Source organism: Penicillium chermesinum, assembly GCF_028974085.1.
Source record: "Penicillium chermesinum strain IBT 19713 chromosome Unknown utg000003l:1.0-5111272.0:1.0-5115320.0, whole genome shotgun sequence".
Lineage (NCBI taxonomy): Eukaryota > Fungi > Ascomycota > Eurotiomycetes > Eurotiales > Aspergillaceae > Penicillium > Penicillium chermesinum.
In genome coordinates this window covers 4,530,212-4,542,559 of record NW_026695313.1, presented here as the reverse complement: position 1 = coordinate 4,542,559, position 12,348 = coordinate 4,530,212, and the positions used below count along the sequence as shown (strand labels likewise).

Here is a 12,348-nt window from a genome sequence, read left to right as displayed (position 1 = left end):
CAAAAGGGGTTTCAAGCATCAAATTCTTCTATATTCAGGCCCGCATGTCGAAAATGGCCTCTGGCACTCTCGCTTTCGCACCGACAACATTAATACACCATTCAAGAAAAATACCAAATCCTCGCTCTGGGTCTTTCTCGCAATAGTCCCAGTTAACCATAATGAATCCCATGAGGTCAGCAAAAAATCTCTTCAATTGGGTTCAGGCCCGGCGAATAGGGTGGCAAATAGAGGCCCTACGTCCGCACACATTTGTTCAAGCCTTTCTGGTCGGTGAAATGATGCGTTGTTCATGACTAGGACAGATTTAGGTTCTGGCCATCGTCCGCAATGCTGTAGCAGCTGAGCTATAAAGCCTTCAAATACGGTGGCATCCGTAGAACCACGGAAGACACGCGACAGAACGATCCCATCCTGTGCATACGCGGGTAATATCTGCTATCTCTAATCACGATGGAATTGCGTTACCTGCAAAGGGGACGTGCCACGTGGTGCCCAGCCTGTCCCTCTGAACCCAATACGTTTATCACATCCAGATTCATCAACATAGACTAGGTGGTACGATTTAAAATCCGAAAGATTATGCAGGTAATAGTCACGCAGATCGGCATTTTTTTTCTCTAGCACGTCTCCGTGCAGTCTTTTTAGACCAATTTGTCGCGACAAGGGCTCTTCTGATGCTGGAGGTTGCAACCATGGCCTGAAACTCATCCCATAGGATTACAACCATCTCCTCCAGGTAGAGGCCAGATTTTTCATATAGGTGATCACAGAGGGCTTCGATCATCAAGGGCATCACAGTTTGTTTTCGTCCTACTGGTTTGTGGTACGTATAAGCTTCCAAATTGACGCAAGTTATTGCGGATACTGATGATGGTCTGCTTGCTGCTTTCAGCCTGTTCAGCCATGTCGGAGGTGGTGAAAGATTCGCTCTCTATCATATCGCGGATGAGAACAAACTTTGAAGGCGAGAGTCTTGGAGCCATATCGCCTGGACAAATATCGTTAAGCAGGAAGACGTTGTGCAGGAAATTTGCTGATTGTTACGAAAGGAAATCCTTGGTACGGAGATACTGAACTTGAGGATTGTAGATTCGGGTTCTCCGGTCTAGTCCGATCGCTCGGGATGGAGCGGAGGTAGTAGTGCTTGTAAAGAAGGTTGGAATATGTCAGAGCAGGCTGAAACAGTATAGACTAGTATGCGGCAGAGCAAATAGGATCAGAGATGTGTGTATTGGTGGTGAGAGGAATCTAGCCGAATCTGGCTAGTAGCGAACTGGTACCATATATCCCAACAGAATAATTTCTGGTCGAGATCTGGGGGCTCACAAGGTAATAGGAAATGCACGGACCTACGCTTGATATAGAGAAGGTCTCTTGGTTAGCCAATCTTTTCACTCCTACCTTGTACCATTTTTGAACAGCAAAGTACGTTGAAAGTACGTTGGATGTTCGATGAAATTTCACCGTTTCCTTATGTTGACCAAAATCTGTTAAACATCTTCATAAACGGTGATCAGATTTCATCTCTGTACTATTTTCATCGGTTTCATTACGGTCATATCAGTCTATTTTCGCTGGGCTTAGAAACGACAGTACGTACACTTAACCTAAAGTCCTAATATCTTTGCACCTCCCTTTCAAACGCCCACGTTCGTTAATGTTCGGTCACAGTTTCACCAGCCCCCATAATTTTTTCCTCGCCTTGAGCGTACTGTAAGTTGAATCTCTGCGTTGATGGTGAACTGAACTTATCTCTACAATAGTAAACCGTTTTCATCCATTTTATTTCTGGCACATCGGTTTATTTTTCGGTTGCGATCGGGCATGGCAATGCACTTGACCAAAATTCGGCTTTTGTTCAGACATTCGTCTTTCTACTATGTTCACATTTCAAAATGGCCCTAAGGCTGGCCTAGGTCCTGGCACGTTCATGACCAACTAGCCACTCAGCGGCCACATATGTACTCTTCATTCAGCATCGTAATGTTACACGATCATCCTCAAATAGCTACGTTTGATATGTCGATGTCTGTCGATAAAATAATGATAAACGTAAAAACTCACAAAGAGCACGGTGAAGTTATCAACACTGGCTACCCAGTTGTACAAAAGATCGGGCACTGCGTTCTGCTCTGTTTGCCTAAAGAATCCAGGTGTGTGTAAAACCGGGGAGAGATGCCAAAAATATTAAAAACTGCGATTCAACGCTATGTTAAAGTAGATAGGGATGGTATTGAGATTGACACACCAGAGATAAATGCGTGCGGGGAAGAGGCAATTTACTTTCCAACAAACCAGGCCGTGCAAGAATGTGCAGGTCGAATTTAGAACTTTGGATTAAATGCCCGTTGAGTAGAAAAACCGACCTCCTGTAGGGGTATTTATAATTAACTCCTCCGGCGGTCCAATACCTCCCCACCCTAAGGTTTATCAGTGATTTTTTTCACTCCTCCAAATATAGATAGGATCTTCAACTTAATTGAATACAGACTAGGGGGTCTCGGCAAAGGGCTGGGAAAACAATCTGAGAGTGTATGCGAAGGAATCTGTTTTCTGTTTTCGAATTTGGCAGGATCTAAAGAATGTTTCCAATTCCACTATGTTGAATTGACGGCTGTCCGTGTTATATTCCATGGTGGTTACACACAGTACTCCGTACCCTTTGCAGTCTTAGTGGCCGCCGTGATAGGCTTCATCGTACTGGCCGTGGCCACTTCCGTAGCCACCATGTCCGCTGTTGTTGTGCGAGACGCCACGCTCGCCATGGCCTGCAGCGTAATTGACTGGACCGTTATGTCCGCCTCGGTACTCTCCATGACCCTCATAGCTACTTGGGGCGTTGTGTCCACCCTCAGGATACTCCCGTCGATGCTCGCCGAGGTCATGGCCACCTGATGCACCACGTCCACCGTAACCAGCCTGATGGGAAGAATACTTTCTTTCATGGGGAGCAGGGATCCCATATCCTCCGTGGCTACCATGGCCGTTGGTGGATTCGCCGGGGTAGAATCCCCGCCCATCGCCGTGACCTCCAAAGCCACCACTCGGGGTGCCATAATTCCCGTGTCCCTCCTGATAGCGAGGCTCATTGTATCTCTGACTTTCGGCCGGGATAAACTGGCCCGGCTGGTATCCTGATAGGGCAGATGGTTCTGGTCAGTTCTAGTCATCTTATACGAGCATACATGCTGCAGGATCCGGAAAACAAACCCACCTTCCGAGTAAGGTCTCGTGGCTTGATAGTTCTGGGAGTCTTGCGGATGCTTTTGGCCGGTCAGAGTATCCGTCATTTTGTGCATGAGCCCCGAGGATCCGTTCGAGGATTGGGATGACTTTTGCCCGGATAGCTGACCCGCCACTTTGCCCAGAAGACCCGACATCTCTGACATTTCTCGTCAGTGGTAGCAAGTCGTATCGGTAAAATGATGGAAAAGAACCTGGTTGGAATAGGAAGTAGAAGGCAAGTTTAGAAACTTGAAAGCGATAGATGCGGTAATTCCAGAATGTGGCAAAAAGCAGGACTTATAAGCCTCTCTCTTCCCTCCCTCCAGCCCCCTTGGACCCCGCAGTTATCGGGCTAGCTGGTCCCCACTATTGCTGATGGCCAATAAATCTATGCGAAATTATCAGGATTACGTGTCAACGTGTCATCTGAGGGGTTGACAGGGAAATGATCATTTCTTGGGCTGAGGCAGTCTTTTGAGGACCGACAACTGGTTTGATCAATTCTGATTAGGCCCTTTGCTGGGCTATATTTTGATAAGTATAGCTATTCCTGTGGAATGTAGTCAATCTCTGCATCAGCATGAGCAGCTATGTTTTGGGAAAAGATCAAATCACTAGGTCCTTTTTTCGTTTTATCGGCGTGTTATCCCCCAGATTCCTATTTCAGCAGCAAGGGAGGTGTAAAAAAGCAAGATACCCCTTCACTCATCTCCCTCTTCGATACATATCCTTAGCCATTGTCTCCTGACGTGTGACTGCTTCCTTAATGACTATCCTAAATATCCCACCTTCAAACTACTAGATTATCCGTAAGATTCCATTCATAGGATATCTTCTCCACTAAGCACTATTGTAGCCTAATAGGCGTACTCAAACCTCAGCCTAGCCACAGCAGGTCAAGATCTCACACGAAGAGGTTCCACACTTGACTTGGCATAGCGGCGACGAGTTATCCTGGTAGATAGTACCCATCGCTTCTGCCGAAATGAGAGGGGAGCCAAGCTCAGGTTGTACGGTAGCCGAATGGATACCATAACTGTGGAAGCAATCATTCATGATCTTTGCAATCTTCACGAATTCGGAGACAGTCTCGTTCACAATGGCGACGTGGACTGATCCTAATGCCTTCTCCTGGTTCAGGCGCCAAACATGTAGCTCATGGATGGATCGAACACCCGGGATCTTGATTTCATCGTCAATTCTAATTCAAGGACTAGGATCCCAGGACTGCAGCTCACCAATTCAAGATCATGTCTTATGTCGTCAAGGTTGATACCAGTCGGGGCGCTTTCAAGAAGGATTCTGCCCGAGTTCCTCACTAGAAAAGCAATCCTTAGTCACCGAACTGTCCCTCATTAAGGAGATACGAACCTAGTGGAAGTGATGTTGTGAGGATTATTATGGCAATAGCCATGCTGACAGCAGGATCTGCATAGTAGCGAGCTCGAGACGAAGTAAGCCAGATCACCAAGGCCGAGATGATGACACCAACGTTGTTGGCTGCATCACCCACGACGTGGATCAGAACTCCTAACATGCCCAAATCATATCCCTTTTTGGATAGTCGAAGATCGTTGTGACGATGGTTGTCGTGCAAGGCAGGTGCCTGGATAAGCCTGAGCATAAATCGACCAAACGCTTTGAAAATATATACTGACCTCCTCTGTTCCACTTTCCACGCTCCCTGTACCCTCTAGAGTCCCACCGTGTGAATGATCGTGTTCTAGGGAGAAGGTACAGGTTAGAAACCGTGCGATGTTAGAGTCATAGCACATACCGTGAAGGAAGGAGGCGCTGATAATATTAAGACCAAGGCCAATGCACCCGACGATAAGCACAAGCTTAGGTTGTTCCACAACTGCGTTTACATTAGCAGGAGCAATGTTGATAGACAGGATGCCACGTACCCTGCACAGAAACAAATCGCTCTATAGATTGTAAGAATATACTAACACCTAACGCGAGAAGGAAGACACCGTTGAAGAATGCACCGAGAAGTCGGGACCTTTGCCAGCCAAAGGACAGGTCTTGAGGTGAGTCCTTCTTGGCGGAAATCTGATTTCTGTTAGAGGCAAGGACCAAGGGGTGAAAATTGGACTTCGAACCTTCAAAGCGGCAAATGCAACAACAAATCCAATGAGATCATTTAACTAAGACTTGTCAGCCTCCACCAGTTCGAAGGAGAAATTGGGAAGGGGCTTATGGTACATAGTGGAAGGCGTCGGCGACAAGGGCAAGAGAACTCGTGTAGAACCCAACTATTCAGTAAAAGTCAGCACACAATTGTCAATAAAGGGTACTTGGCACCGGTACTAGATATTTCCGTTATAAAGAAGGATAGAGAAATGAATATCACAATCTGCAGTCGCTTAGACTGAGTCAAGTGAAGCGCCATGGTTGAGAACAGGATGTGGACAGGGTAGCAGTGTGGTGAAAGATATGACAATGAAGAGAGAGGCAGGGGGCTGAGTCGATTTTTTCAGCTTTTCCTCAAGCGTGGCTCGGCGCTCGGATTCGAAAGTCCCGACCACTCGTGAAAGCTGAGCATTTATTGGTGGGCGTAACAAAGCCGGGACAGCAATCTCCACTGAGGTATTTGTTCAAGTTTTTGTAGGCGTTACAGTCTCAATGTTATTTTGCCTGGATCTTACAGCGCAATAATTCATTTGAGTTGGGCTCTTTGCCTGCCCAAGTTACTCTCTATAACTATCGGAGTGCTTCCTGTCCTGCTAACGGGTCTTTCAGCGTGACTGGGGGTGAACATGCTCAAAAACATTGCCTTGATCTTGTTATTCCCTTTGAGCTTTCCTAGCTCTCTATACTTCAATACCAGAACAATCTTTTGAAGATATTAGAGTATTTCATTCTTGGGGCAAATATTTGACCTCGATTTATGAATTTTGCCGCTTTGTTTCCAGCCATTAATTTCAAAGGGCCGTAAGTGCCCATCGCAGGCTACCCCGAAAGCGGTGTGTGTTGCTACGGATAGCAGTAGTAAGTTAGTACTTAGATAATAGAAGATTCGGTTTAGGTAATTTCGTAGGGTATCTTTTTGGTGTGGTAGTAGGAATCATGATATAGTGAATTAATGCAATTTGATATCACACATTCTTTGAATTCGATTACCACCGGCTTATCGGAGAACAGAATTCCAGTCCTTACTTAACAAAGAGCCTGTGAGTTATGCATTAGCTCCAGCGATTAACCGATAAGTGATGCCAAAACACTTTGGTCAATCTTTTTTGGAATCACTCTCCAGAACGCCGTGATAAAACGGTCGCTTGCAATCTCCTTGCTGTGTCAGGACGGAGAGCAACAGCAGAAACCAGTCTGAAAGGGTTTGGCTTCAGTGTCAGTTCAGGATGATAGTGTCGCTATTTAGGCGGCGTGCTATGGGTCAATGCCATCAAATTGGTGGATAGAGGTTGAAATAGAGTTAAACAAGCATGGTTCATCAACGATATAGCACCCTGAGCCCCATAAGGCACTGGGGGTCAAGTAACTCCCAGCCATTGGCCGAATGTGAAGAAATTTGCCCGCAAGGTCCTCACCCGCAAGGTACTCGCCCGCAAGGTTCTCACGAATATCACTTTCACCCATGAAAGAACAACTATCGCTTGTTCATTAGGCCTTGACCAGTTGTGTCCATGTCGTCCCACCATCAAAAATCAACTCCATCTAATAATGGAGGTTATTACTCGAAAAATTCGATGTTTTCTAGGCTCTCTCGCTCCGGTATTCGCTATTTGTCCAACCATTTAATTGCTTACTCATCCGCATATCCTTTCCTTGACACGTGATATGTTAAACGCAATGCTGAAATGTACGCAGAGAGTGTTTTGGATTAAGACCACCCACGGTTTTCGGATGGTTAATAGTTCGTTTTCCTGCCAGTTTAGGAACATGAAGGGGAAACGGCAATAATTCCCCGTTACTCCTAAGCATGATATTATCTTGCAGTTTTGCATAATCATTACTCATCATAACCTCATAAACCTACCTAGCGGCTTTGTTAGAACAAGTACAAGATTGTCTAGATTCTTGATCGCTTCATCTTTATCATCTAAATCGGATAAGGGTTTTAGGGTAATACACGGCCCCAAGCGCTAGTAGACTGCCCCCTTCTCTTCCATGACCTCGCGTGCTGGGCTCTGTGTATAACAATGTTAAGAGCCTGATGTTACGGACCTCAAAGAGGCGCGGGGGCCGCAGTTATTTGAGGGCAACCAGGAACCAATCATTCCACGGACGCTAAAGCACTAGCGTCCTCACGTGCGTTTCGGTATACTCAGGCACGCCCCGAAGGCCCTGAGGAAAGCATTTCGGAAAAGGAGCCAGAAACGGCCTGCGACTAACCGTCACAACCAATACCATATACTCCATTCTCGATTATACGGCATGACGGTTAGCGCGACGCAGGAAACGGCTACCCTCTTACCCGCACCGAACATGTGACCGTGACCATCTACCCATGCCAAGCAGGGGTAGATAGTTACCGCGACTCCAAGGATATACATACCCCTAGGGAGTATACCGCAGGAGTAGGAAGGATTAGATATATAAGGACACTCATTTCGCACCATGTATTTAGTTCTTCGCGATCAATCTCACATTGTTACTTGGTTACTACCCGTTTACAATAAGGTAACTATTGCCCTATCAGCACTCGCTCACAGTGACCAGCAGGCACCGCGTAACACGCAGCAGCAATGACTGGCAATACACTCACCAACTCTCCCAGCCCCGCAAACTCTGGAGGAATTCTCGCATTGACAAAAGCACCCGCAGCGAGAAGGACTGCAAAGGTGTTGTACACGAAGCTCCATATAAAGTTGAACTTGATGCGGTTGACAGACTTCCGACTGGCATCCATCATGGTGAGGATACCAGCCAGAGAAGGCCGCATGAGAACAACATCCGCGGCGGATTGCGCGACATCCGTGCCTTCGTTCATGTGGACGCCGATCGTAGCCTGTGCGAGAGCAACGGCATCGTTCGTGCCTTGGTTCTCGCTTTGAGCCCTATAACACACCAAAAAAAACCCTGTTTTTCGCTTTAAGTATGGCTAATGCCATTGGGAGTGTGTCGCCATCAGGCAGGAATGAACTCCCGCCGGAGTGTATGACCGTAGGGCCACTATTCTTCAGGGTAAAGGATCCTGAGGGGCAAACACCCTCGAGGACGTTAAACCACAGGAAGGAAGTTCCCCAGGTACAACCTACCTTGGGGTAGCTTGATACTTAAGGACAAATTCCCCCCCGGAGATTTCTACCACGATGGTGGACTCCCACATGGAAGCACAACCCACGTGTCCCCGAGGAATAGCTATCCCATGGACATATGCTCCACAAGTACGGATTCGGGTCCCGCATCCTTGGGCAAAGAATCTCAATCATAACAGCTATGTGGCCTGGGGGGCGGCTGGCTATGTAGCCAGGGCCATATAGGCTGGCGTGCTATGTAGAAAGGCCTATGTAGGCTGACAGGCTATGTAGCCAGAGTAGGGCAGCCAGCACAATGACGAGGAAATTTGCTTTTGCATCCAGGCGATAAAATTGGCCACGTCGTCCTTTGAATTTTCACGCTATGTAATGTTTATGTTGGTTAAAATTAGCTGCGCAGGAAAATTCCTGTCGTTCGGTTTTTATCTGGCGATAGCAGGCTTGGCGTCGACATAGCGCCCACCAAGACGTCGGCGTGACTGCGTGCACTATGGGCGTTTCGCCGATGTATAAAACGCAAAAGCAGCTCCTGAAATAGACAAAATGGCTCCGTTACCGCGAAGGATCTATTAACACTTTATTCTTATGTTACAAATCACTGGTTCGGTTTTACCACTACTTCCCTGTTGTGAAAGAAAGGACAGAACGTGACCTCGATCAGTTGGGCAGACCTTGCTGCCCTGGCGGGACCTCCATGAAGCGGGGTCGGATCGGGTTCAGGGCCTTTACGTCTTGGCGCGGGGTAATCAGGCAAAGGATAAAAGCTGCAGTGGTAAATCTGTAGTCTGAATCCTCAATATTCAGACTTGTGCTTTCATGAGACAATCGGACTCGGTGACATTCCCTCCTATCTTAGTTCCTTTTGTTCACCGTATCTCTACCTGATCAGCCACTTCTCCTCTTGCTGAGTCACCGTACTCTGACACTTGTCCTCTCAAGGCAAGTTGATTATATAATCTATCTCCAATCTAGGTTTAGTGGTACTCTGGACATTGCTAAGAGTGCAGTAACATCGCACAGGCTCGACTCGGATAGACGGGTTGGATTAATTATGTTATCATGGTGCTTGCAATATCGTGTAGTTATGCTAGTCTTTAATTCGCAGTCTGTCATCTCTCCATCCCATACCGTATCAGCCTTGCCCTTTGGTATGCACAAGGTTACAATTGAACCTTGGTGGATGACGCTAGGACGCTCCCAGGACCTAAATACAGTGTGAGAACTGTCGAGGAAAGGAAGCAAATGCTCATATTTGATATTACGTTCAACTGTATCTCTTTCCTTAGTACAGTATACTGTACGGAGATACTGAACATGGGTGAACATGAGGGTGAGCATGAAGGTTGTAGATTCAGGTTCTTCGGTCCAGTCCGATCGCTCGGGATGCAGCGGAGGTAGTGCTCGTAAAGTATGGAGTAGGTTGAAATAATTTCTGGTCGAGATCTGGGGGCTCACAAGGTAATAGGAAATGCACGGACCTACGCTTGATATAGAGAAGGTCTCTTGGTTAGCCAATCTTTTCACTCCTACCTTGTACCATTTTTGAACAGCAAAGTACGTTGAAAGTACGTTGGATGTTCGATGAAATTTCACCGTTTCCTTATGTTGACCAAAATCTGTTAAACATCTTCATAAACGGTGATCAGATTTCATCTCTGTACTATTTTCATCGGTTTCATTACGGTCATATCAGTCTATTTTCGCTGGGCTTAGAAACGACAGTACGGATGGTCAACTGAACTTATCTCTTCAGTAAACCGTCTTCATCAATTTTATTTCTGGCCACATCGGTTTATTTTTCGGATGCGACCAGGCATGGCAATGCACTCAACCAAAATTCATCTTTTGTACAGACTTTCAATTTTCTACTATGCGCAGTCTCTTATTGACATGTTTATAGTACCTACCCGGAAGGTCGGCCCTTAGTTCACAAGGCAAAATGGCTCTGAGGCTGGCCTGGGTCCTGGCACGTTCAAGACCAACTAGCCACTCATCAGCCACATTTGTGTTATTCATTCACCATCTCATAACGTAATTCCCGCATGACCGGGCCACCCGGTTGAGCGGGCCACCCCAAAACACATACTAAATGCGATAAATTACCACTTCGTGTCTCAACAACCATATGTATTTACGATAAGATATTAAAAGGATATAATATAGATAGTATTTAGAATCTACTGGCAAAGTATTGAAGAATTATTGGAAGTATTAATAGAGATATATATACTTACATCCCTCACGTCAAAATTACAGCGTATTCTATGGTAAAGCATCGAAATAATCATCTAACTTACCTAAAGCTAAGGTTTATTATTTCACATGCTAAGTAAAGCCTATATCCTAATATGTAAGTAAAAATAACCTATGGTTGTTGATATATCATGACCTGAAAAATTGCATTTACTATGTGTTTGGGGGTGGCCTGCTCAACCGGGTGGCCCGGTCATGCAGGAATTACGTTAGTTAACTAACCAACTAGTTAAATCAGTTAATTAGTTAATGTGACAATTGATCACCCTCAAATGGCCACGTTCGATGAAATAATGATAAACGTAAACACTCATAAAGAGCATAGTGATGTTATAAACACCGCCTACCTAGTTGTACAAAAGAACGGGCACCACATTGTGATCTTTTTGCCTAAGATAATGATCGCTTTCGCTATGTAGTCTCGAAGACACTCTTTAGTGTCCCGCTGCCACCATTTGGGAACGGCAATCCACTTCCCGAAATAGCCAATCCGGGCTGTTCGCTACTGACACTCTTTGGGGTCTCGCTGCCTTCACCGTTCGGGCGCAACAGTCTACTGCAGCCTCATTTGAATGCTTCTTTGTTCTTAGCTCAAGTTGAGGGGGTCAAATTCTGGATTACTGTCTCTCGGAATTAACTGATCGTAGTACTTCCTTGCAACTCATTTTGTGCCACAAAGAGGGCGATTTGAACATACCATTTTCCTGCTTGTAGACTATTACGTTATACACCAATTTACCGTGGGCAATAATGAAAACCCCTTGGAATATTGATTCAACCCTTTCACCGGTTTGTTTACAAAGATTTTATTGCCCACCCCATTTTTGAAAATGAGCCGGAGACCCATATGGTGACCGCAGTTTAACGAGGGCGGTTAACATGCCATTGTTGTCTTCATAACGTGAAAACAACACAAGACCACAGTTTCTTTTTGTGAGAAGTATCATGTCTTTTGCCCGCGTAATTGTGGCCGAGTTCATGGTACGGACAAATCTCTTGGAACAGTTCCGAGCAGTCGACCCAATGGCTCTCGGGGTGGAAGAAGGCGACGAAAAAGAATGACCCCCTAGGACAGTGTGACGGAAGGAGAAGGATGGAGCCCGTTAGGAGTGCAGTGCCAGGTCCACTGTACTCCCTTGACGCAAGCGAGCACAAGAGCGGCAGCCGACAGCCAATATGGCTGTGCAAATAGACGAGTGGGGGGGAAGGATCTGTGGAGTGTAGAGGGGACGAGGGTGACGTTCGTTTGAGTTTCCTTTGTTTGTTGTGCTTACGTAACCTACTATTCTCGAACGACCATTCAGGGGTCGTTCAGTGTCACTGGCTGGCAACCACCTTGAAGCTGTCGGCAGGCCCGACAGCACTCCCGCATAGCAGCATATATTGAGCGAGCTACATCGGGCAAATGAATACATCATCATCATCATCGTCATCACAGTACCGTCGCAGGACAAACATGATGAATATAGCAAGATGTGTGATGCAGATGTGTGCGTAGGTATTCGCATGCGGGAGACTGGCCAGATACATATTTTGTTAGCGGATACTTCGGGCTTTTGGGACTTTCTTACTTCGCAATTGGTATGTAAACTACATGACATCATCCAGCAGGCAGCACGTTGACGACTAGTCAGAGCTCCCATTA

General features: G+C 46.3%; 4 protein-coding genes across 4 annotated transcripts; all 4 read right to left on the bottom strand.

Moving 5' to 3' along the window:
* Positions 1–2,673: 2,673 nt before the first annotated feature.
* N7468_004670 (uncharacterized protein) lies at positions 2,674–3,392 on the bottom strand (the record flags this gene model as incomplete). Its single annotated transcript, XM_058473967.1, has 2 exons — positions 2,674–3,155; positions 3,218–3,392. 2 exons carry the CDS (start codon positions 3,390–3,392, stop codon positions 2,674–2,676), a joined length of 657 nt encoding a protein of 218 aa, XP_058332970.1.
* Positions 3,393–4,110: 718 nt separating this feature from the next.
* Positions 4,111–5,623, bottom strand: N7468_004669 (cation diffusion facilitator family transporter; the record flags this gene model as incomplete). Its single annotated transcript, XM_058473966.1, has 9 exons — positions 4,111–4,410; positions 4,467–4,546; positions 4,600–4,834; positions 4,887–4,951; positions 5,006–5,086; positions 5,136–5,283; positions 5,334–5,378; positions 5,437–5,486; positions 5,542–5,623. 9 exons carry the CDS (start codon positions 5,621–5,623, stop codon positions 4,111–4,113), a joined length of 1,086 nt encoding a protein of 361 aa, XP_058332969.1.
* A 995-nt stretch (positions 5,624–6,618) lies between these two features.
* N7468_004668 (uncharacterized protein) lies at positions 6,619–6,828 on the bottom strand (the record flags this gene model as incomplete). Its single annotated transcript, XM_058473965.1, has 1 exon — positions 6,619–6,828. One exon carries the CDS (start codon positions 6,826–6,828, stop codon positions 6,619–6,621), a length of 210 nt encoding a protein of 69 aa, XP_058332968.1.
* Positions 6,829–7,617: 789 nt separating this feature from the next.
* Positions 7,618–8,182, bottom strand: N7468_004667 (uncharacterized protein; the record flags this gene model as incomplete). The annotated part of the gene is made up of 2 exons (XM_058473964.1): positions 7,618–7,661; positions 7,909–8,182. 2 exons carry the CDS (start codon positions 8,180–8,182, stop codon positions 7,618–7,620), a joined length of 318 nt encoding a protein of 105 aa, XP_058332967.1.
* Positions 8,183–12,348: the final 4,166 nt, after the last annotated feature.